Below are 26058 nucleotides of genomic sequence, written 5' to 3'. Positions count from 1 at the left end.
ATGGAAATCGGTCTACACTGGCCATCTTTTACTATTTTCTTATTAATTCTTCTTGTCATGACACACTGTAGATGCTTTCACCTGCCACCTGTCACATTATTCATAATTAAAGTTTTTTTTTAAAGTGGCCACTACAGGAGAAGTCAGCCTTCCTGATGCCACAGATCTCACTGTTGCAAGCCAAACATGAATTCTGAGGCTGACATATCCATACTTAAGAGATTAGACTGGTGGAGAAGTGTTTGGAAGTTATCGCAGGAGACTGTCAATGGCTTTGATTCTTATATCTACTCAAACATAGGCCTTAAAGATCCAGGCTATTGAAAAAGATAGGTGGTAGGTGAAGTAAAGCAATGCACAGACAGACCAACAAGTCAAGACTACAGAAATTATGGAGACTACTCCATCTAATATGGATCAAGAAATTGCCCTTTACTTTCCAGTGTTGAAGTCACAAGAGCGCTAAGGCAGAATCCCAAGATAAAGGTTTTGGCTGGCTTTGTTGGAGAAGAAACACCTGTTCTTCCAGAGGATATCAGCTACTTTCCCACCATCCACTAAACTAGTGCTAGCTGTGCCAAATTATCCTGGCCAGTGCCAGGATTTAGTAACTACTTGATTACTCAATGCCTGTGTACATGCAATTACCAAGCTGTAGTCATGGGTGAAATGCTCCTAGGCACACTGGCTAGTTCAACAGACAGATGAGTTTGTTTAAAGTGCTAACTTACTAATGATCCATTATCATTAATAATGCCCTTACTACTCTAATCTACAAAAATTGCACCACGAAAATGACCTCTTTTCACAATTGAATTGCCACTTTCTTTTGCACTAACTGTACCTGTGAATATCTATTATCGATTCATCTTTTACATTTGTGATCTCCTTCCATATTGGGATAATTTAATGCATACTATTAGAGTTGTTATTTTTACAAAGGTACTCGTTTGCCTGCACTAAGTAAAAATTTTGGTGCATATCTACGTCATACTTATGTGCATGACAATAAATTCATTATCATTATTAGATTCAGCTTGGAGAGAGCCTTTGAATATATTTGATTTTTTGGAGCTTCTGTTGGGCTTATATCTTTAGTGAACAGCAAACTCAGCAAAATCAGATATGGGTAGCATGAACAATTAAATCTGAATTATGACACTTCTGGTGAATCGCAGATGGAAATTATGGCTTTAATGAAACAATTCTCAATAAGCTGTTGCTAACCTTCCTCTTCCATCTCCCACTGTATTTATCTTTAAAAATGCTCCATATAAATAACCCTGGGAATTATAGGCCAGTGAGCCTGACATCAGTAGTAGGTAAATTATAGGAAGGTGTTCTCAGAGATGGGATATACAAGAATACACTATCGGATAAACGAGGGCAGCACGGTTGGCGTAGTAATTAGTGCCAGTGATTGGGACTGGGCTTGGGTTAGAATCCCGCTCTGTCTGTAAGGAGTTTGTACATCCTCCCTGTGTCTGCGTGGGTTTCCTCCGAGGGCTCCAGTTTTCTCCCACCATGTAAAGTGTACCAGAAGTGTAGATTAATGGAGTGTAAATTGGGCAGCACAGACTTGTGGGCTGAAATGGCCTGTTACCGTGCTGTATGTCTAAAATTAAATTAAATTATATTATTTGGATAGCCAGAGACTGATTAGGGATAGACAGCATGGTTTTGTGCGTCGTAGGTCGTGTTTGACCAAACAGAGTTTTTCAAAAAGTTATCAGGAAAGTTAATGAGGAAAGCCTGTAGATGTTGTCTACATGGACTTTAGTATGGCCTTTAACAAGGTCCCACATGGGAGGTTAGTCAGGAAGGTTCAGATGCGAGGTATTCATGGTGAAGTAGTGAACTGGATTCAACAATCGCTGCACAGGAGAAACCAGAGAGTGGTGATGGATGATTGCTTCTCAGGTTGGAGGCCTGCGACTAGTGGTGTGCCTCAGGGATCATTGCTGGGACCATTATTATGTATCATCTATATTAATGATCTGGATGATGATGTGGTAAATGTGATAATGTCGTTTGCAGATGACACTAAAATTGGAGGCATTGTGGACAATGAAGAAGGTTTTCAAAACTTGCAGAGGGATCTGGACCAGCTGGAAAAATGGGCTGAAAAATGGCAGATGGAGTTTAATGCAGACAAGTGTGAGGTGTTGCATTTTGGAAAAACAAATCAAGAAAGCACACACACAGGACAATGAGTGTGGTAGAAGAGAGGGATCTGGGAATACAGGTACATAATTCCCTCATAGTGGTGTCACAAGTGAATAGGGTTGTCAAGAGAGCTTTTTGCATATTGGCCTTCATAAATCAAAGCTGGGGTGTCATGGTAAAGTTGTATAAGACATTAGAGAGGCCAAATTGTGAACAGTTTTGGTCTCCTGATGACAGGAAACATATCAATAAGATAGAAATATCAATAAGATAGAAAGATAGAGAAGATTTACTAGGATGTTGCCTGGACTTCAGGAACTGTGTTACAAAGGATAAACAAGTTGGGACTTTATTCCCAGGAGCATAGAAGAATGAGGGGGGATTTGATAGAGGTTTTGCACTAAGCTTCCTGTGACATATCCTTCCTGATGGATGGCATGGTTAGTAGTGGTTAACGCAACACTGTTACAGAGCCAGTGACTGGGACCAGGGTTCAAATCCCATGCTGTCTGTAAAAAGTTTGTACATTCTCCCTGTGTCTGCATGGGTTTCCTCTGGCGGCTCCGGTTTCCTCCCACCCTTCAAAATGTACCGGGGTTTGTAGGTCAATTGGGTGTAATTGGGCGGCATGGACTCGTGGGCTGAAAGGACCTGTTACTGTGCTGTGTCTAAATTTAAATTTTAAATTTAAAATTTAATTTGTGCTCCTCTGAATGCTGATTCTGCTGTCAAACCTGAGGACCTTAGCTGACATGAATAGTTGAGGTAATGTGACAGGTTACTGTCAGAAGGAATATGGAAAATCTAACAGGATGTAGGGACGGCTACTCTGCTTACTGGATAACTCCACAACCAAACGGGTTGAGTTCAGCGAGCAAAACTGATTTATAAGGTCTGCCTGGCTGGTCTTATGCTCCCAGCCTGGACCTGGCTGAGAACCATGCCTTGGGCCCTGATGCCGCCGGGGCGTCACGTGGGCCTCAGAGCGCGGGCTTCTAAGCCTGGTACCGAGGTCGGGAAGAAACCCCTGACGGCGCCGTTTTGGCCAGCTGCCCCACCGCGTGCGTGACATGTGGGGCCAGTTTGCCTGCCAAATGGCATGCCACCACACAGCCCCCCCAGAACCGGTGCCAATCTCCTTCTTTGCCGGGCAGCCTCGCTTCTTGGGCTGGGCCGCGACCACTGGCTCGTTGGGGTCGAGGCGTGCTAGCTTTAATCTGTCCACAGTAAACAGTTCCCTCTTACCACCAATGTCCAGTGTGAAGGTGGATCCTGAACACTGGATGACACTGTACGGCCCTTCGTACGGTCTTTGAAGGGGTGCTGTGGACGGGCCTCACCTGATAAAAAACATATTCTGCGGAATACAGCTTGCTGGGGATGTAAAAGGCCCGAGTGCCGTGTCTGGGCAGTGGTGGGGGTGTGAAGGAGTCCAACTGGGCCCGGAGGTGGAGAAGTAAACTGTGCGATGACTGTTGAGGGTTGTGAGGTGCATTGATAAATTCACCGGGCAGGGCTAGCAATGCACCATAGACCAGCTTGGCCAATGACGCCAGCAGGTCTTCTTTGGGTGTTGAGTGGATGCCCAGGAGTACCCAAGGCAGCTCATCCACCCAGTCGGGGCCGGTGAGGCAGGCCATAAGTGCCGACTTAAGGTGGCGGTGCAATCATTTGACCAGTCCATTGGCCTGTGGGTGACAGGCCATTGTGTGATGCAGCTTTATTCCCAGCCTGTTGCCGAGCTGTGCCCAGAGTGCGGAGCTGAACTGCACGCCTCGGTCGCTGGTGAGGTGGCTCAGGATGCTGAACCAGGAAACCCAACAAGTCAAAGTTGCTCGGTAGCAGGAGTCCATGGAGTCATCTGGCATCGGAATCACCTCGGGCCAACAAGTGGTGCGGTCTACCACCATGAAAAGGTAACGGTTACCTCGGAAAATGGGTAAGGGACAGACAATGTCCACATCTATGTGTCTGAACCTTTCTCAGGCGTGTTTGAAATCCTGCATGGGCGCTCTGGTGTGCTTGTGTACCTTGGAAAGCTGGCAATGGGTGCAGGTCCTGGCCCAGTCTACAATCTGCCACCATACGAACCGTGGACCTGATGGAAGGATGGGAAAGATCGTGGATATGGTGGAAGACTTGCCTGCACCACTCCTGGGGAACCACTGGTGGCGGGGTGCCCATGGAGACATCGCACAGGATGGTATCATCACCGAGAAAAGTCGGGAGGTCCTGGAACCGCAGGCCCATGATGGCAGTCCTGAAGGTCTGTGTCTCTTCGTCAGACTTCTGGTCCCGGGCAAGCTGGTCGTAGTCAAAGCTGGGTGTCAATGAGCAAATGGCCAGTTGGGAGAGCGCGTCAGCGACCACATTATCTTTCCCCGCCTTGTGCCGAATGTCGGTGGTGAACTCCAACACAAAGGACAGATGACGCTGTTGGTGGGCCGACCAGGGATCTCTAGCCATAGCGAGTGCTTGAGTGAGGGGTTTGTGGTCGGTAAAAATGGTGAAAGGCCTCCCCTCCGAGAAATAGCAAAAATGACGCACAGCAAGGTACATGCCCAGCAACTCACGGTCGCTCTGGCAGACAAAGAAGTTGGCTGAAGAATGCCAGTGGTTTCCACTGTCCGTTAACCTGCTGCTCCAGGACAGCACTGCCGGCGGTGGCAGAGGCATCGATTGAAAATGCCGTATGAAGGTCGGTGTGCAGGTGGACGAGCAGGTTAGCCTTCGTGAGAGCAACTTTCGTGGCTTTGAATGCCCTGCTGGCCTCTGGAGTCTAGGTGAGCATCTTGTCCCTGGCCACAATGAGGGAAAAGAGTGGCTGCATGATGCGTGCAGTGCCTGGAATAAATCAGTTATAGAAATTGACCATACCTGCAAATTCTTGTAGCCCCTTGAGGTTGTCCGGGCGCAGGAACTCCTGATTGCAGCGACCTTCGTAGCAGCTGGTGTAGCTCCTTTGGCTGTGATGGATTGGCCCAGGAACTGCATGGACTCTTTCCTGAACTGGCATTTGGCCAGGTTGATCGTTAGGCCGAAGTCGGCCAGTCGGGAGAAGAGGGTGCACAGGTGAGACTTGTGTTGTGCCCGGTATCTGCTGGTGACAAGAATATCGTCCAGATAAATGAACACAAAGTTCAAATCCCTGCCCACCGTATCCATGAGGCACTGGAAGGTCTGGATGGCGTTCTTGAGCCCGAAATACATTCATAGAAATTTGAACAAGCTGAAAGGGTTGATGATGGCCGTTTTGGGGATGTCCTCAGGGTACACTGGGATTTGATGATACCCGCGCATCAGGTTTAAGTGCCAGTTAAGACAATGTGGTCAAACCATAATCATGGCTTTTATTAGCAGAAACTCATGGTATAATAATGAAAGACAATAGATGCATATACAGTTATATCCAAGGTGAGTGTCCTTAACAATAGAGATAATGCACAGCCAATGTTAGTACAGCAAGGCTCGCCAGAGGGGAGACAGGCAGCTTGGCAGACATTCACCACACAGATTGACCTTGGAGATCATCGTCGCGCCATGCAAGTTGACTGTAAAGTCCTGAATGTGAGGGATCGGGTAACGGTCAGGTACTGTCGCGTCGTTAAGCTGTCGATAACCTCTGCAGGGATGCCAGCTACCGGAAGTTTTCGGGACCAGGTGGAGTGGCGAGGCCCAAGGACTGTCGGAGCGTCAGATGATCCCCAGTTCCTGCAGATGCGAGAACTCCTCTTTCGCTATCTGGAGCTTATCCAGCGGGAGCCGGCATGCCTTGGCATAGACAGTCGGGCTTTGGGTGGGGATATAATGAAAAATCTAGTGGTGTGGTGAGGCAGCGGAGAACTGCGGCTTGAGGAGGGATGGGAACTCATCCAGGATGCGCTGAAACTCGTCTTTGGGTGTGCTGACTGTGGCCATCTGCGGCTGCTCTGTGCGGGAGGTGTTGAGGTGAACGGATTGGAAGGTACGGGGATCAACAAGTCGCCTACCTCGGGGGTCAACCAGGAGCCTGTGGGCGAGGAGGAAGTCAACACACAGAATGGAGGTTGGGAAGGACAAAACAGGGAACCTCCACGAGAACTTCCGCCGGCCGAGCTGGAAGTGGACGGTCTTGTTACCATATGTTCGGATCTCCATCGAATTGGCTGCACGGAGTGGAGGTCCTCAAGGCCGGATCAGGGACTCAATGGCTGTGGCCGGGATGACGCTGATCTGGGCCCCGGAGTCAACGAGGAAGCGTCGGCCACTGATTGCATCTCACAGGTAGAGAAGGCTGTGTTCTTGGCCATCCACCAAAGCCATTAACAGTGGTTGGCCTGCTCGTTTCCCAGGAATGAACTGGGCTGATGGCATTTCCATGCCTTGGCTCCCCAGCACTGGTGGAAGAAGCAGAGGCCTGAAGTGGATGGCTTGGTTCTGGCTATCCTCTTTGAGGCCCCTGCAGGGGCCAAGTGTTCTTCCACAGTGCTAGAGAAAGGCTTGACATGGTCATTCCTGGGACTCATAACCAGTTGGATTGCTGAGCCCTCTGGGAATCATTCAAGCCATAGCTCCTGAGCTTTTTGAACGACCTCCCTGGGGTCGTCAAAGCTCTCCTGGGACAGTAACAGCTGGGTGTCTGCTGTCGAGGAAGATGCACTCGAAGAGTGGGAAGTTGGTGTGATCACCCATGAGCACGAATATCTCATCCATCAATGCGATTGGAGTTCTGTTTCCCAAGGCGTTGAGTGCAGCATCCAAATGGGACACTGGCGCCTGGAGAGGCCGAGGAAGCTGGTGAGCACCCACTTGATGGTCTCATACTTATCTTCCGTGGGAGGCTGCTGAATGAGTGCAGCACCCGTTTGGTGGTGGCCTGGTCCAGGTTGGCGACCACATGATAAAACTTGGTCGCATCTGATGAAATCCGGCGGAGGTGAAACTGAGCCTCTGCGTGGCTGAACCAGGTCTCAGCCTCCTGAACCCAGAAGTCTGGAAGCTTGATGGCTATAGCATTGATCGAAGAGTCGTTCATATCGGGTTCAAAGGCGTTTGAACCCATCGGGGTCACAATGTAGTGACAGCTACTTTGCTTACTGAATTTCTCCACAACCAAAAAGGTTGAGTTCAGTGAGCAAAACTGATTTATTGAGGTCTGCCTGACTGGTCTTATGCTCCCAGCCCGGACCTGGCTTCTAAGCCCGGTGCCGAGGTCGGGAAGAAACCCCTGATGGCGCCATTTTGCACAGCTGCCCCACCACGTGCGTGACACGCGGGGCCGGTTCGCCTGCCTAATGGCGTGCGCCACAAGGAAATCTTCAACTCAAGGACGCTGTCTGCTAGCAAAAACATTGCTTAAGGGTTCTACATTCAGAGTGATCTTTGTTGCTTTCTGTGTTCATGATGAGGAGGGGATGATTTCAGATGAAGCAGTGTTCTGTGAAGTGGTAAAACACTATTACACGGGTCAACCCATTTACTCACAATCAAACTGTGAAGTGTACTTTGGACACTCTTGAATGGATCTGCTATAGTACTTGCTTTATATATTATCTGAGGCTCAGTTTTACTGTATTGCAAACCATTAATTCAAGGGGGCATTTTCACACAGTTAAAGTAACCCTGGACATAAAAAATTACACCCATTCTCTCCTCCAGCAGCTCCACTATTAGCTGGACTGGATATTATGATTTTCATACATGGCCATTTTATTTATTTATTTATTTATTTATTTTTTGGTTATTAGTGATAATCTTTACTCAATCAAGATAACACAGGAATTATTCATCTGCTACATATTACAGATGGATTAGGGCATGCTAATTATCGTTCCCTTTCTCTGAACAAGAAACACAATCAGTCAGAGGGTACAGTTGTCATTCTCTTCTCTATCACTTGCTTTTTCACAGCAAATGTAGCCAACTTTCAATCCAAGTTTATCATCCCTAATATTAGCCAGTTTTAATTCGAGTCAGACGGGTATGGGATGAAATTAAAACCTCATTTTCTTCACAATTTCTTGCAACAACATGAAATTCAAAAGTCAGTGTAATTTTCAGCGTGCCCGTCAAAGGCTTCTCCAGGTTGCAATTCTTTCTGGAAGAACTAAGGGTCTTCTCAGAAGAGGTCAGGGCAATGTGGAAGCTTTCCTTTCCTAATTTCTTTGGATAGTAACAGGACCTTTCGGCCAACAAAGCTGTGCCACTCAATTATACCCAATTAACCTCCAGACCCTGTATGTTTGAAGGGTGGGAAGATACCGGAGCATCCGGAAGAAACTCACATAGACACAGGGAGAACATGCACACTCCTTACAGACAGCGGCAGACCCCAGTCACTGGCGCTGTAACAGCGGTGCACTAACCACTAAACTAACCGGGCCACCTGTGGGAGAAGCATTTCAACACAGAGAGGAAGAAATTGTTGCAATTTTCAGCTTCAGAAATCATTGCAGAAATTGCTTCAATAGCCTCCTGTGATTCCTGGAGATCGGTCTCTCCTTCCTTCTCCTTTCTCAACAATTCTCTCTCCATCATCACATCTTTCTCCATCCATCTTAAGGGCATGTTATCATTTCTCCTTCCCCCTACAAACATACGCTCTTGCTTGCTGCCTTCACAATTGCCATCAGCAGCAATGTCCTGATTCAGTATTGTTACGAGCCCAGAGGACCCCAAAACCCAGCAGCAATGGATATTCACCAAGACAAATGGTTACTTAAACAAAAGTTGCTTTTAATTATCTTTAAACATGAAAATAGAATTACATTTTAACTGACTTACTTCACCTAACTTACTTTCTAATTCTAAGCACATGTGTGTGCAATGTGTGTTTAAGTTCAGAAAAGTTATTTGATTCACAGTCCAATCTCACTTCTCATTCCTCCAAGTTCACTGGTTACAGGCAATTCTTATACTGTGCACAGAATTTAACACTTATAAAGTATACCAGGCTTTGGTGCTTGAAAAGTAAATAGTTACCACTCAGTAAGGTTCTTGTTGGTTTTCAGAGAGAGATTTGTTGTTCCTTTTTAATCAGCCACTTCAGTGTTTTGCTGATGTAACTTGCCCTTTTAGGGTTCTCCAGATGATAACCTCTTTCTTTCAGGTCACCACAGAGTTCATTTTTGTTTCTCTTATTCCAGGTAAAACATTAGACAGCCAATCCTCTCCTCTTGCATGAGCCACAAGGGCTTTGACCAGGCCATCTTACAAATTGGGGCATTACACAAGCTTGAGTTTGTCCTGTTCTAGACCCAGCTGTTGTCTGATGTCCCAGTTGTAACACTGTACAAGTGATCTGTGTGTGTGTGTGTGTGTGTGTGTGTGTGTGTGTGTGTGTGTGTGTGTGTGTGTGTGTGTGTGTGTGTGTGTGTGTGTGTGTGTGTGTGTGTGTGTGTGTGTGTGTATCCCTCTCTCTCTGAGAGAAAGCCTGTTTGACTTTCTCTGCTTGCAAAACCACATGATCCTCTTACATCAGCAAGCTCTAAAAGTGGCTCCGGCATGCTCTTTCATCTGTTGCCTTTGGTAAACAACAATCCATTAGTGAAATCTCTTGATCACTCTTCAAAGCTCTTGCAAAAGCTATCGAGGCCCCAATATGTCTAGCATTAGCAGAGCTCCAATATTTCAAATAAGATCTGTTTTAAAGTGTTTGTATGTAACCTACTCTAACAAACCTTCCCCAGTTTATTTCTCAAAAACATACCTTTTATATATATATATATCTATATACTCTGTCACAGTAGCCAGTCCTTGGAGAATGCTCCTTGCACTCCAGTCGCATGTTTTTCATGCAAGACATTCCCATCTGAAATGTTTTCCTTCTTTCTCCTCTCACCATCTGTGCAGCAGACATTAACCAACTCCCACTCTGTGTTTCTGCACGGGGGAGAGAAGTAAGATTGGATGGGAGAATACCCAATATTTTGAGCTGCACTAAGCTACAACAACTTTACAGCCTCCAGGGGCGAAACAAATAAGATATCTCAAATTTGAAGGCCTCACTTCAAGTGACGTCTCACTGTTCCTTGCACCCCTGTGTGAACCTGAAAGAAGCAGAATACCAGGCAGGTTTACTATATTGTTAATTTTTATACATCATTTGCTTCATTCAGCCTCAAGTGCATAACTATTTTCTCCAGGTCCTTCAATCAGAGGATTAGCATGCACCAGAGGAGGTACCATCATGTGCTTCATCATTTCCAAACATCATCATAGAGATTGACCTCTTTTCAGGCCATGGAGTGAATTAGAGGTGGTTGCCTGCACCAAGTAATGCATGCAGTACAAATGATATATGTAACAGAAGTCAGTGATGCTGCTAAATGCAACACTAATGAAGGAAATAACTACGTGCACCATTTCAAAACAACCTCCAACAGCATGGAGGAGTTTGCCTTGAGCCTTTATGAAATTTTGCATGGCATTGGCACTTTGCAATCTACATTAAGTATGTGCCTATGTCCAGGGTCCTCAGCTGGGTTTTCACTGCTGTAGTCCATACTATCAGCCTTTACTGCTAACCTGAATATGATGGACATCCACCTAGAAGAAACTAATTGAGAAATATATAGGGAGTTTATTTACAACTGTCATCTGCTCATCAGTAATTCAATCTTCGTGAAATATCTTCTTAGGATATCAATATGCTTGCTTATTCCTCCCTATTATTCACCTTCAGAATAGATTTTTGTCAGACACAGCTTAACACTTCCAAAGGAAATTTATATTTGTCAGATGTCTGAACAGGAAAACGTAGTGGCACGGTTAGCTAGCACCAGCGACTGGGACCACGGTTCAAATCCCATGCTGTCTGTAAGGAGTTTATGCGTTCTCCCCATGCCTGCATGAGCTTTTCCCGGGGCCTCTGGTTTCCTCCCACTGTTGCAAATGCAGCGGAGGTTGTAGGTCAATTGGGTGCAATTGGGTGCTACAGGCTCATGGGCCGAAAGGGCCTGTTACCATGCTGTATGACTATATTTTAAATTTAAAAAAAAATTAATAGACTGGCTGTTGCCTCTGGTCATTGTACTTTCGCTATATAAATCCTAGCTAATCTTAGTGACTGTAGCATATAATTGCCAGAAATATCTTCATCATATCATACCATGCTCAAAGAAAGGAGTCCTTTTTTTTGTACATGAGTCCCAGAAGATAGCTGCTGTTGATGGCATCTCCCTCATTTCATTAAACATCTACCACACCTGAGGCAAGATCACCACCAGGAAAGTTGTACCTTCTTCCCAAGCTGATGTCCTCTGAGTAAGGCACATACCAATCATCTTTGCTTTGCTTTTTTCTAAAATTCTGCCATGTACACATTTTCCTGATCTTTGGGTTGCTCCCTCCCTCACCAGCACTGACACGTACAGTTTTCAAGGAACTGCATTTGGAAAGCACAGAAAATACAATTGCCTCTTTAAAGTTTTGCATTTCCTCTATTCTGCTGCTGTGTTGACTATTTTCCTTCTCGTCCTTGCCCCAGTTCTCCCAGGTCATCTGAAATGTTGTTTCACTAGACCATGATGTTCTCTCTCGGATGTTATGGTGACCAGCACTGCAGTGCCAATCCCTTGTTTCTTTGTTGGTGCTCGCTGGTTTAGTCTGGCTCTCAATATTAATGTCCAAAACAGCATCAACATTTATTGTCATCAACATATCACAAAATTCATTGTTTTGCGACAGTGCAAATATTGCTCTAAATTACATTTCAAAAATAAATAGATAGTGCAAAAAAAGATAAAATGATTTTGTGATTCTTTCTCTATTCAGAAATCTGATGGCAGGGGGGAAGAAGCTGTCCATGTGCTGTTAGGTGCATATCTTCAGGCTCCTGTACCTCCTTCCCGATGGTAGCAATATGAAGAGGGGATGGCCTGGGCAGTGAAGGTCCTTGAGGATAGAGAGGCTGCTTTCTCAAGACACCACCTCTTCTAAATGTCCTCAATGGAGTGAAGTCTGGTGCCTGTGATGTCACTGACTGAGTTAACAACTCTCTAGAGATTTTTCCTGTCCTGTGCATTGGCACCTCCATACCACACAGTAGGTGCTTTCAAATTGTAGCACCCGGGTAGCCCTCCTGTGACCCAGGTGAGATTACTGGGTCATGAGTGCCTTCTGCATCTTACAAATAGCAGCCTAACCAGCCTGTTAAATTGCTAACCCAGCAATTTAAGGGGGATCCCGCCCTGGCAATGACGTGGTGAGTGATATGTCACACAGCCACAGGGAACCTGCTGTTCCTTGTGTTCTTTCTGTTTCTGTTTAAAAGTCCAAAGCAACCAGGTGAGCCATTTCCCATTTAAATGGGATGTTTAACTGGATTCTCTGACCACCTCCGAGGTAGGTCTGGAACCCATGTAGATTTTGACTGGAATTGCCCTGTACCTGGGTCTTCAACTTAGTAAATTGCCCAGTTAACCCAATTTTACAAAGCAATTTGAAAGGGCTTAGATGCAACCAGACAAAATGCTCTCCACGGAATACCTGTAGAAATTTGCAAAAGTCTTTGGTGACAAACCAAGTCTCCTTAAACTTCTCACGAAATATAGCCACCAGCAAGCCTTCTTCATGATTGCTTTGATATGGAGACCCCAGACAGGCCTTCAGAGATGTTGACACCCAGGAATTTGATGTTCCTGATGCTCTCCACTTCTGATACATCAGTGAGGACTAGTTCATGCTTTCCTGATTTCCTCCTGAAGTCCACAATCAGCTCCTTGATTTAGCTAACATTGAGCAAGGTTGTTATTGTGGCACCACTAAACTAACATATATATTCATATAGTAGTCAAATTTTGTGAACCAGTTTTTAGGTTAAAATTTAGGGGGTTAACTATTGCACACATACTACGGTAAATACCTGCATCTCTTGAGGCATTGGGAGTTCTAATGGCCAGGTGGGCCGCTGTGACTGGGTGGTAAGTCCACGTTCGAGGCATCGGTTGCTTGGATGGGCGGCCAGGGCCGATGCAAGAGTCCACGGTCAGGGTGTCAGGAGATTGGATGGGAGGGCAGCTGCGGCCTGGGTGATTGACGGCAGTCAGGGCATTGGGTGCTCAGATGGATGGGTGGCTGGAGCCTGGGTGAGAGACAGTAATCGGGGCATCATGAGCTTGGGTGGGTGGGCGGCTGGGTTGACAGGAGCTCAGATGGATGGGTGGCCAAAGGCTAAAAATGTTGAGGGTGGAGGGGGGGGAAATCAGCTTTATGCAATATATGGAAAATACCAGATTTTTGGGCCAAATAGATTTTTACACTGTATCAACTATTGCACACTCCCATATGCTTCTTCATTTTCATCTGTGCTTCTGCTGACAACCGTGGTGTCATCAGCAAATATGTAGACAGCATTTGAATTGTGCCTGGCCAAACAGTCATAGGTGTAGAGTGAGCAGAGCAGTGGGCTAAGCAGAGGTGGGCCTGTGTTGATCATCAAGGAGGAAGAGACGTTGTTTCCAATTCATACTTGCTGTGGTCATCCTATAAGGAAGTCAAGAATCCAGTTGCAGAGTGGGATGCAGTGGCCCAGGGTTTGGAGCTTGTTGACCAGCACTGATGGAATGATGGTGTTGAAGGCTGAGCTGTATTCGATGAAGAGTAGCCAGATGCGTGTGGCTGTTGTCTAGGTAACCCAGTGCTGAGTGGAGAGCCACTGATATTGCATCGGCTGTGGAGCCTAGGAGAATTGCATGGTATGTGTTAATTCTGGCCATGACTAACCTCTCAAAGTGACTATGCCACACACCGCTCCTTCCACTCTACTTGGGCACTGGGATGATTGATGCCCTTTTGTAGCAGCTGGGAACCTTCAACTGCAGCAGTGAGAGATTGAAAATGCCCGTGAACACTCCAGCTAGTTTGTTGGAGCAGATTTTTTCAGAATTAGTAATGAAAGATGAATGTGACTTTGATATGTAATAAATTAAATTGATTATTGTGTTGCAGCAATGTAATGTATCCACAGCATAATTACTCCCCTATTTATCATGAAGCCTTCAAGGCTTCACATTTTTTGTTGAATTTTAAAATCAAAATTATCCCATTGTGCATATTTATTTTCAATCTGGCACATTAATGAAACTGGTTCATAAGCTTCATTAAGATGCTCTGAAAACACAAAATATATTTACTTACTCTACCAAGTTAGATGAATCACTGTCTTGATAATAATTCTTCCAATTTTGTAGATATTGCAGTGGTCTGCCTATTAACCGAGAATAAGCTCTAGCAGACACATTCATTGTCAAGTAATAAATTCTGGCAGGCATCTGGGATTTATCCCAGATACTGATAACATTTTTAAAAGTTATTATTTTAAGAATTCTTTGCAGCAGTGTGGAATGAGAGTAAGGTGGAGGAATGTGTAGGAATATATGCAGAACATTTACATTTAAACAAGTATGCTGACGTTGTTCTCTCCGTCATTATTATTAAGCTTGAAAGTAAGAAACATTTCTAAATGTAGCCATTATTATACGGCTTGATACTTCACCCAATATAATGTGCATTGAAACCAGTGATAGATGGTGAATTCTAAATTCTTCTACGAGTGGTATAGTTATAAATTTCTGTTAACATTGCACTTCAATTGAACAATTAGATGTAGATTTTTTAGTGGAATGGAAGGAGGGTTTTCAGATGCATTGAATGATATCTCATAATATCAATTGCAAAGGCTGCATTTCTCATTCATTAGTTATTTAATTTGTGAACCAGGGAATTGTCATTGACATCCATATGCAAAATATCAATATTGACATCTTCTAATCTTGCCTGGCGCTAGAGTTGTTTGGCATCCTTTAACAGTAGGCTCCCAAGTTTTCACCCAGACTCGTTGGCAGCATTAATTGATGTTGTGCCACTCAAAGGCATCCTCATTTCAGTAAGTACACTGCGCAATCATCTATCCAGAATCCTGGGGATCACAACATTACATCTACATTAATTCTTGCATTCTCTCCTTTGCAAAACTGATATATATATATATATATTTAGTTAATAGACTGCAGTTGTGGAGCAAAACTGAATGGAGCTTTCAAAATGAGGCGAATGAGTGGAAATGTTGAAAATACCAGAATTAATTTAATTCTACAAAAAGTATTGAAATATGAATAACTAATTATTTTATTGTATACTTTTGATAATCAATAATCAGTTTAGGGAACAATAATGATACCTTACACAGCAGTTAATTGACAATTACACACTCAAGGCTTAAACTAGTCCATAGATATTAATGAAAATGGCACTTCATCCCTGCAACTGGTCTCCTGATATCATTGTCCAAGTTGGCACATGAAAGCAGAAATAATTAATTAAAACAAATGCTGGAGAAAATCAGTAGGTCAAATAGTATGCTTTATATAACAAAGATAAAGTTACATTACCAACGTTTCAGGCTTGAGTCCTTCAACAAGGTGAAAACTGCCCTAATTTGCTTCCAATGTAGTGATGAACTTTGGATATGGTGAAGAATACCAAGATATTTATCTAGACTCATCTTACCAAAAGGGATCAGGTCAGAAAAGGGCAGAATTATTTTGAAGTAGAATGATAGAATAGAAATGGTGTGATATGAATCTTTTAACTTTACAAGTTTACCCAACTACCTGCGCAGGTTCTGGACCACTCGCTTCCTTTTTAATATCCACATTAGCTGAGATCATTTTGTTAGGTTCTCTTTAGCAAATGTTCTTCTTTTGTCAAAGCTGTCGAAATGAAGCTACTTCCAAACTCCATTAATTCAAATTGAAATTGTGGGAGAAAAACATCCTGTCATTTTATTTAAATTGCATAAGTTCTATTCCTCCTTTCCTTCTTCCCAATCTTTCCACTGGCTTTAACATAATTTCCATTCTCCCCCAACAGCTCCTCAATCGCCTACTGCTGTCCTCAATCTCTGACCAACAGCCAAACATCTTAGGCACACCTTCACTTCCAAGATCTTCAATGATTTGATCCTTGTCACTTTTTAAATATGTAAACATGCTGTTTTTGCTAATGTCCTGCCCTGTTTGTAGTTTGGACTGTGACTTTACCTGTTATCACCAGTGTTCTGTCAGTTACAAAATAAGGAAACTCCTGGTGTTAAATCAATCTCTCCCAGCCACATCTCTTATTCCTTTTTTCCCCCCATGTGGCTGTACCCAACATAAATTGATGAAGAACGCTGCAACTCAGCACTTTCAGTTCCAGACTGAATTCGGATTATTCGGTGATGTTTTTGTCCAAGGTATAGTGACACTGTGTTATAAATACCGCACTTTCTTTAACATTAATTATTTTTATACCCTTATTTTTGCTGACATCTTCATCTTTGACATAAACTACAAATGGTTTAAACCCTGCTAAACAAATCTTGCCCTTTATCAAATCCAATTTATCTTATCCAGTGCTCATTGATCCACATCGGCTCCTTAGACCCTGTGTTTCCAAACAAAATTCCTAGGTCCCCACTCCATATTCCATCACACAACACTTAGCAATTTCCTCTTGGCCTGCAATTCATTTTGAATATTTTATTTCTCAGGCTCCAACATTCTGTATATTTTTCCTTCTTGTCAATGCTTTGGTAAAAGCTCATTAATTTTGCCTTTATTTTAACAATTCCTACTTCAATCTATCTCCTCCTAGAATTCTTTCTCCAAAAATATCTTTGATGCACCATCAATAATCACAAAAGACTGAAGTTGTGAAACTGATAGGCTTTTATTAACTATAGACTGGAACAACCATGAACCTCATTGACTGATCAAGGCAGAGTGGAATGGGGAGCACGCAAAGGCCTATGGGTAGGATCGGTCATGGAAGAAGTGTCCAGCTGTCAGCACCCAGTCATAGCGTAACAGTGGTTTACCACAATCTTAAAACCCATTATTATGAGTTAACCTTTTTTCATTATTTCTGAACTTTCCTCAATGGTTTATTATTCAGTTTCACAACCAGAAATACATGCATTGGAATTTTATTACTGTTCAAATACCAAATATATCGTTAGACATTCAAACATTTAGATGACACAAGACATTTGAGTCTGTTAACTATGATGGAGCTATTATGTATTTTTTTGCTTTCCATTTACTGTTTTCTGGTCAGTCCTACTACCTAAATTTTATTTTCTTCAGATGGTTTAACAAGAACTGAAAATCCTGCGTTGGGAGTCAAGTCACAGATAGTTTTGATGGGTATTGCTGGCGGCACAGTAATGGTTGTTCTAAGTATAACTTGTGGAATTATCTACTTCTGCCGTAGAAGGTAAGTTAACATGTTTTAACAAGCCTCTTAAATATTGAAATACATGGTTGAACAGCTCATTTGCAAATCTATCTCTAGACTTTATAATGATATGACAAGTATTACAATTTGATTGTTTACAATTTTATTTGATTGTTTCAAATTTTGGTAAAACCACTAAATCCACATATATGACTTGTGAGGCAGCAGGCCTTAGATTTTAAAGCAAGTCATAAGCTTGTCCAGGGTGAGGAATGCAGATGGAGAAAGGCCCTGTATTGCATTGTTTGGATCTTTGTAAATCACTGCAAATTCTGAAACAAGTTTTTGCATGTCCAAACCTTCATTGCCTTTCAATTACTAAAGTTTAAGCCTTGTGTCCTTGCCCTGTGTCACCATCTGCTACTCCTATTCAAGCAATCAAATTGTCAACACAAGGAGTGTAGATAATAACAATAAATTTCTACATTCATTTTCAAAAATGAAAATGGGGCAAATGCTTAAAAATCATGAATGAGACTCCTGCATTCTGTTATTTCTATATTTCTTAAGTCTGTTCTCAGCACATTCCCATTCCTGCATTAGTTTTCCCTACCACCTACTGACCCCACATTCTCATCAACTCCTCCTTCTCCACCTGCATTTACGATGGCCAATTAATTTAGTAGAAATCATGTCATTGGTATGTGGGAGAAAACCAGAACACCCAGAAGAAACCCACAAGGTCACAAGTGAGAACATATGAATTCCACATAGACAGCATCAGAGGTCTGGATTGATCTTGGGTTGCTGGCACAGTGAGGCAACGCTTGCTGTGCCACCATTCCACCCATTTTTTAGTTACAAATCAGTGTTCTAGAAAATTCTATAATTGAAATACATACGACAACTGAAGTTGCTTGTTTATATATTCCAAGAGTAAAGGCTAGAAAGATCTGAGATAACGGCATGCACTTAGAGGAAAGATTTAATCCATCATTTTCATAAAGCAGTCGTTTATTCCTATTATACCATGGATTTTCCTCCTTGCAGTTCTTTGAACTTGTTTATTCAAACCTATCTTTCAACAATTAAATTTCCTTCCTTTCTCCTTACATCTGAGTCCAAAGCAACAAAGTTATTTTTTGAGTACACCAAAGTCCTTTGTAAGAAGTGTTGCTAAGGAAAACCATGTTGAGAAAATCATTGTGTAAGGCAGTCTCGTCATCCTCCCATTTCCATACTTGGGGAGGAAAACCTCAGGAAGTCGAAGTGAAAATAAGGCCCAGAGATGCCAAATCAAATCCTGACCAATTTTCCTCCTTTTATAAAATAAAATTTACAAATTTACTTTGTCAATTTTCACAACTTAGCCCTTTAACAACATTTACATGGATTGTAAATCTGCTCAATCTATTTCAAGAGTCTGAAAATATATCTGATTTAATCAATTGTCTTCCTTTCATTTTAACCTTGAGTCACATGTACCTGTAACTCTTTAGTGTAGAATGTATCTAAAACCTGAGCACACCCCAGAGCAATTGTTATTGTTCCCATGGAAAATGGCATGTTGAACTAAAGTACAAGCTGTTTCACAGTAACACCAAACGTTTCCCATTTTTTGGGAACTTCCATTTCATAGTGAGGTTCTGTTCAGGATATATTTTCTAACACATTATATGGATCACATATTTGCATACTTTATTCTGTTGATTCCATTTAAAGATCAACTCTGTTCTCTGCTTTGGATTCCAAGATGCCTTGTGTCTCATTATGTAATATGTGTGATACAAGAGTGACTGTAAATATGCCACTCTATAGATAAGATGATGTCAATCAACATTAATACTGAAAATTCCAAGCATGTAACTCCTTAAATTGGATGCATCAACTGATTTTGTGCAACAATTTGATTTTCAATGGTATTGCCATTTGCTGGATCATCCACCACCAACACCCAGGGGTCACCAAGGACTAAAACCCAAGTTATCAGTTGCATAAACACCCTGGCTGGAAGCACAGGTTGAAGGATGCATATTATGTGAGGAGTATCTCACTTCCTCACATTCCAAAATGCTTCTAGCATCTACAGGGTACAAGTCAGGAATGTGATGACATATTCCCCAATTGCTTGGCAGATGAGAAGGCTGATCAGCCCATTAGATTCATCCAACTTTCAAAAACGCAGGCCTATTGATCTCTTTCCTCATCTGCTCTAAGTAATTTTAGTCCATTATAAGTTCTATTTCCTTTCTCACATTAGAAATTCATATTCCTTATCAAAACCCTTTCTAACAATTTAGCTTTGGCATTTCCCAGCTTGAATCACTCTGCATCAAAAAAAGATGCAGGGCTCCAATCATATTGTTCCTTTTCTGCTCTCATTATTGTCACAAGAAAAGCATTTTAAACATAGGAAATAAAATTAAAATATGCATAGGGCCTTAGAAGTTGTGCTGACCTGTATATTCCTACCAAAAAAAACTAAGCCCTTCCTACCCCATAACTCTCTATTTTTCTTTCATCCATGTGCCTGTCTAAGAATCTCTTAAATGCCCCTAATGTTTTAGCCTCCACTCCACAGGCCCACCAAGACATTCCAGGCACCCACAACTTTCAGTATAAAAAAATGAACCCCTGATGTCTCTCCTAAACTTTCCTCCCTTCACTTTGCTCAGATATCCTCTGGTGTTTGATACTTCGGCCCTGGGAAAATGGTGCTGGCTGCCTACTTTATCAATGCTTTTCAGAATCTTGTAGACTTCCATTAAGTCTCCTTTCATCTTTCTTCATTCCAAAGAGAAAAGTCCCAGCTCTACTAACCTTATCTCATGACATTTCCAATCCAGGCTACATCCTGGTAAATCTCCTCTCCATAGCTTCCACACCCTTCCAATAATGAGTTGAACACACTATTCTATGGTCTCAGCAGAGATTTGTAGAGTTGCAACATGATCTCTAGACTCTTGAAATCGATCCCACTATTAATGAAGCCCAGCCTCCCATAAGCCTTAACTATCCTATCAACCTGCTTGGAAATTATAGATCAAAAACTGAAGTTTGTTCAAATAAAGACATAGAATTCTTCTTTATGACCCCAAGGTAGATGAGAGGGTAATATTGGTTTATAATATTGAATTTCTTCTATCACTGGAAATACTGCCCTGCTGTTCAACTTTCATATTAAAGCTGTTCCAATTGATCAATATTTTTTTCTGAATTAACTAATTCCTGGATTCACTGCATCAGCTGATTCTATTTTTTTTTGTTCATTGGGACTATCTGGTCCAAGATATTTTATTTAACAAATTTAAAAATTTTAGAAATACTTACCAGCCTGCAAAATGCTCAGTTTACTCCATTCAATGATTTGGAGGGAGTCTACTTTCTGTACTGTTAGATCTCTTGTCACTGGCATATAGACTTGTTATACTATTAGTTTACCTGTTATGCTCTCTTTCCTTTTTAATCTTACTCCATTATTCTTTGTTCTTTTATCTTCATTCTATATCCCTTCAGGATATGACAACATACATATTCATCCAAGTACTTTTTAAATATGATGAGAATTTCCACCTCCACCATTTCAAGTGTTGTATTTGCGACCAAAGTAAATTTCTGGATCCAAAAATATACTTCAACTCTAACTTAATCTTTCTGTTAATTACCTTGAACCTATGCCTTCCAGTTATTTACCAATCTGCTATGAGAAAGGGATCCTATCCTTTCAATCTCTCAGGGGCTTCCACAATTTTCCATAATATCACAGAACAACCTCTTAGCACTAATGATGGGCACTTGGAGTTTTGCCAGCATATTTTTAGCGGTTTCTATTGGTTTTCTACTAAAGTTACTATTTGGAGAACTTACTGAAGAATTTCCTTGTCAACATATAGTTTAATACCTAGTACACACACTCCCTTCCCAAACCTGGTGTTGAGGGACCAAGTGATACACTTGACGACCTCAACAGTGGAGCTGTCAATGGTCAGCGGAGCGTGGTCCCCCCAGGCCCTCCTGAAGTCAACAACCATCTCTTTTGTTTCTTTAACATTCCAGTCTATTAGCAACTGCACCTCATCTCTGCACAATGACTCATCATTCTTACTGATCAGGCCCACATGGACATGTGGTCAGCAAACTTCTTGATGTGGTTCACGCCGTGTTTAACTGCACAGTTATGGGTTAGCAGAGTGAACATCAGTGGACTAAGCATACAGCCCTGGGTGGGGGGGGGGGGGGTGGTAAACGGACGGACCTCATGCTCAGTGTGATGGCCTTGGAAGTGCTACTAATCTGAAATGCCTGATGTCTCCCCAACATGAAGTTGAGAATTTAATTTCAGAGGGAGGTATTTTGACCCAGCAGCCTCAACCTCCTTTTCAGGTACTGTGGTATGACTGTTGGATGCCAAGCTGAAGTCAATTTGTATCATTTAAACATACAAGTTCTTGTTTTCCAGGTGGGTGAGGGCTAGATGGAAGGAGGTGGTGATGGCATCGTCCTTAGATTTGTTGAGTCTGTATGCAAACTGCAGGGGATCTAGTGATGGGGGCAGCAGGTCCTTAATGTGCCCCATGACAAGCTTCTCAAAGCACTTCATGACAATGGATGTGAGTGCGACAGGGTGATAGTCATTGAGGCAGGATACAGTTGACTTCTTCGGCACAGGGACAATGGTGGCAGTTTTGAAGCACATTGGAACCATGGTGCTTCTCAGGGAGATGTTAAAGATGTTGGTGAGAACATCTTGATGAGCTGCACATCCCCTGAGCGCTCTACTGGGAACGTTATCTGGTCCAGCAGCTTTCCGCAGGTTGACCTTACCTAGCTCTCTCTTCACATCATCCACTACAAGACATAGCAGCTGGTTATTTGGAGGATATGTGGTCTTCTTTGCTGCAACATCACTCTTCGTCTCAAAGCATGCATAGAGATTGTTCAATGCTTCGGGGAGGGAGGCATCACTAGTAGACAGATGGTGTAGTCTTGTGGTTGATGATGTTTTGGATGCCCTTCCACATGAATTGCATGTCCTTACTGCCCAGGAAGTGACTATGAATGTACTGGGTATGCACACGCTTTGCTTCCCTGATGGCCTTGGACAGCTTGGTGTGGTGATACAACCACTATACTGGCCGCACTCCAATCAGCTACTGCAGGGGGCAACCTGGGAGGCTGGGCCCACCAGCCTGTATAAAGACTCGAGCTGGCTCCATTGGGGAACAGTCAGACATACATAGAGCCAGCAAAGGACAGTCAGACACATGTGGAGCCAGCAAAGATACTAAGTTTAAGATAATTAAAGCCTGTTGTACAGTCTGTAGACTTTGAGTCAGAATCATTCTCACAGCAGCACTCACACTTGGTTCTTGCAATAGCTAGGGCTACCTTGCCGTCCGCTCTGAAGTTCCTGAGCAGCACACCCACCTTCGCAGTCATCCATGGCTTCTGACTGGAGTGAGTTATGATGGTCTTGGGCACAATGATGTCGTCAGAACACTTACTGATGTAGATAGTCACTTATGCCATATATGCCTCCAGATTGATGCAGTCACTACCAGTTGCTGCTTCCTTTAACATGTTCTAGTCAGTGCACTCAAAACAGTCTTAGAGTGCATGAATAGCCCCCGCCATTCTGCTTCTGAACTGATGTGGAGCAGCTGATGAGCGGTCTGTATGCTGGGATTAAGATTACAGAAATGTGGTCTAAGTATCTGAGGAGGGGGCGGGGCTCCACCCAATACTCACCAGAGATGTTGGTATACACAAGGTCCAGCATGTTCGCCCTTCTTGTAGTAAAGTCCACATACTGATGGAATTTAGGTAGCCCTGACTTGAGGCTTTCCTGGTTGAAATCCCCAGGGATAATAATCAGTCTGTCAGGGTGTGTGGTCTGCAATTCATTTATAGCCTCATACAGTTGCCAGATCACCTCCTTAGCATTAGCGCTGGGGTGGGGGTGGGGGGGGGGAGGGGGAATGTACACTGAAACTATGAGGACCGTGGTGAATTCCCACAGTATATAAAATTGTCTACATCTGACAGTCACAAACTCCACTAGTGTTGAGCAGTGACCAGAGACTTGTACAGAATCCTTACACCATTCCACGCTGATATAAATGCACAAGCCACCACCACAAGCTTTACCACACAAAGCAGCATCTCTGTCAGCCCAAAATAAAGTGAGCCCATCCAGCTGAATTGCGGCATCTGGGACCCTGGCACTGAGCCATGCTTCTGTGAATACCAAAGCCCAGCAGACCTCCAGAGTCATTTGTCATCCAGGATAGATGGGAAAGCTGGGTGCTTCCTCCACCTCGCGCACCACTTCCTTTTCCTCTGCGATCCCAAGGCTTTTAGGCCTAGTCCACCCGTGGATGCATAGCTCATCCCACAGATCTTCTCGGAGGTGAGTAGATGCATTTCTAAACAACTTTAAATACTGTAGGCTTTATCGTCAGATAGCCATAACTATAAAAACTAAAACTGAATAACTTTATAACAATTTAACTATACTGTTTAACTATAATTAAAAGAAAAACAAAACAAAACTATTGGTGTCCGAGAGAGGGCGCTGTGTCAGATGTCGCACCACCCCTAGTATCAAAAGTGCAGGAAAAACTCAGCAGGTCAGGCAATACCTGTGGAAAGAAAAACAGAGTCAACATTCAAGTCAAAGTTTCATTACAGTTTATGTCCAGAGTCTTCAACCCATAACATCAATATAATTTCTCTCTCCACTAATATGCAGCCTTTGATCTGGTCGGATTAATTTTTCTCTGTAATTCTGCAGTGATGTTATTGCTGTACAATGTATGGGTGAACTAGCTGGATTGCAGGAAAAACAAACGTATACCTCAGTACCCATAACAATGAACTTGAGATGTGCCAGACATGCTGGGTGTTTGCTGCATTTTTTGTTTCAGGTATCCATCATCTGTAGTATCTTGATTTTCACCAGATGCCTCGGCATCTGTTTAATTATGAACCCTGCAAAGAACTGACATTAACAAAACTGGAGAGGAGCAAACACTGGTGGAGGAACTCGGTGAGTCGGGCAGCATTCATGGGTAGAAATAGACAGTCATTGTTTCAGGTCAGGATCCTTTATTGAGACTAAAGTGTGCAGGGGAGACATGCACAATATAAAGGTATGGAAGAAGCTGAGGTGTAGGAGATGAGAGGTATTGGACTGAAGGGAGAGAAGAGAGAGAGAGAACAAAGTAAAAAGGTGGTGGTTAAATGGGAGATGGATCAAGATAGAGGTGGAAGCCACCTAAAATTAGGAAAATTGAATGTTCATGCCATTGGTTTCAGACTGTCTAAGAGGAATACGATGTATTGTTCATGAAGGGGAGACAACCTTCAGGGTGTGTGAATGCAGGTCATTGTATCTACCTGTTGTGTTTCAGGAAATCTAAGCAACAGGGGAAGAAGAAAACACCGCCTCCTCGCCCTCCACTGCCACCTCAATACAATGCAAGGAAGGGACCAAGGAGGATCCCAAGATGCAGTCCGAAAATACCTGAGGTGCAACGGCCACGACACATCCAGCCACCACCTCGCCCACCACCGCCGTCACCTTCGCAACCCGCGTCACCACGCAGACCACCCGTCCGGCCACGTGGACCGCCGCCCCCGCGCCCGAGTGCACCTCCTCAATCCTACCAGGGGCCGCACTCAGCCGCCATTCCACGCCTCCGTGGCTCACCGCCACTGCACCCAAAACCAGGTAGGACGATGCAGAGAGACGCTTCATCCCCAATTAAATCCACCACAACAGAGGATGACACCAGTTATACTGAAGAGCCAACTTATGGGGACTTTGCAATTGCTCCTGACAGTTCTGAGATTCTAAAACACTTACCGGATTAACAAAGCGACAAATGCTGCAGACTCAGACCAAGTTCTTTCTAGGTATAACTTAATCTTATTGAAATATAATTAAGGAATATTGACCGAATAATAAAAGCTTTGTTGAAAAATGCTGCAGTCCATTCTTAAAATGTAAGAAGATCCAATGAAGATGTTTTAGCATTTAATTTGATGTTCCAATGCTCTGTGTGCACTCTTTTGCCTCGTTTGGGGAATTCATCCAAGCCTCAAAGAAAGACTGTTTTTACATTTGAATGATGACATGCAAGGTGACATTGACTTGCTTGAACCTCCGTATCTATTGAAGTATGTATGTTGAATGCCAGTGGGTTTGACTTTGGCCTCGAAACAACAAAATGATCATATATTTCCAAGCCAGAGGTGTGACGTGAAGGGGACCCAGAAGGTGGTGATGTTCTCATACACCTGCTATCATTGCCCTTCCAGGTGGTAGGTTTTGGATGGTCTATCAAAGAAGCCAAGTGTGGTATGCTAGAGTCTAGTGCAATACGCAAAAGTGCTGGAGAAACTCAGCACGGAATGCAGCATCCATGGGAGGTTAAAAATGGTCAATGATTCAGGGCCTGAGCCCTTTGTTGGGAATCTGGAAATGTCTGAATAAAATGTGTGTGAGGAGTGGGGGGTGGGGGCTGTGCTCCCCCCCCCCCACTTATTCCTCTCCTCATCCATAGAACCAAAGAACACTACAGCACAGAAAACAGGCCATTCAGCCATTTTTGTCTGTGCTGAAATATCATACCACTAGTCCCACTAACCTGCACCCATTCCAATATTATTTAATTAAAAATCCTCCAGCTT

The 26058-nt window shown here is 43.3% G+C and overlaps 1 protein-coding gene across 3 annotated transcripts in view; it reads left to right on the top strand.

Moving 5' to 3' along the window:
• LOC138737005 (uncharacterized) overlaps nucleotides 1-25350 on the top strand; it is a 268455-nt gene extending 243105 nt beyond the window's left edge. For 2 of the 3 annotated variants that reach the window (XM_069887356.1, XM_069887355.1), the window contains 2 exons: nucleotides 17274-17403; nucleotides 24777-25350. In XM_069887356.1, coding sequence (XP_069743457.1) covers nucleotides 17274-17403; nucleotides 24777-25239 — 593 coding nt within the window. In that variant the 3' untranslated portion in view covers nucleotides 25240-25350. Of the gene's footprint in view, nucleotides 1-17273; nucleotides 17404-24290; nucleotides 24413-24776 lie in introns of all 3 variants that reach the window. The other variant, XR_011340709.1, reaches the window with a different exon arrangement.
• The last annotated feature ends 708 nt before the right edge of the window (nucleotides 25351-26058 follow it).

This window comes from Narcine bancroftii, chromosome 6, assembly GCF_036971445.1.
Source record: "Narcine bancroftii isolate sNarBan1 chromosome 6, sNarBan1.hap1, whole genome shotgun sequence".
Classification (NCBI taxonomy): Eukaryota; Metazoa; Chordata; class Chondrichthyes; order Torpediniformes; family Narcinidae; genus Narcine; species Narcine bancroftii.
Note: the sequence above shows the minus strand (reverse complement) of the source record. Positions and strands in the feature narration are given on the sequence as shown.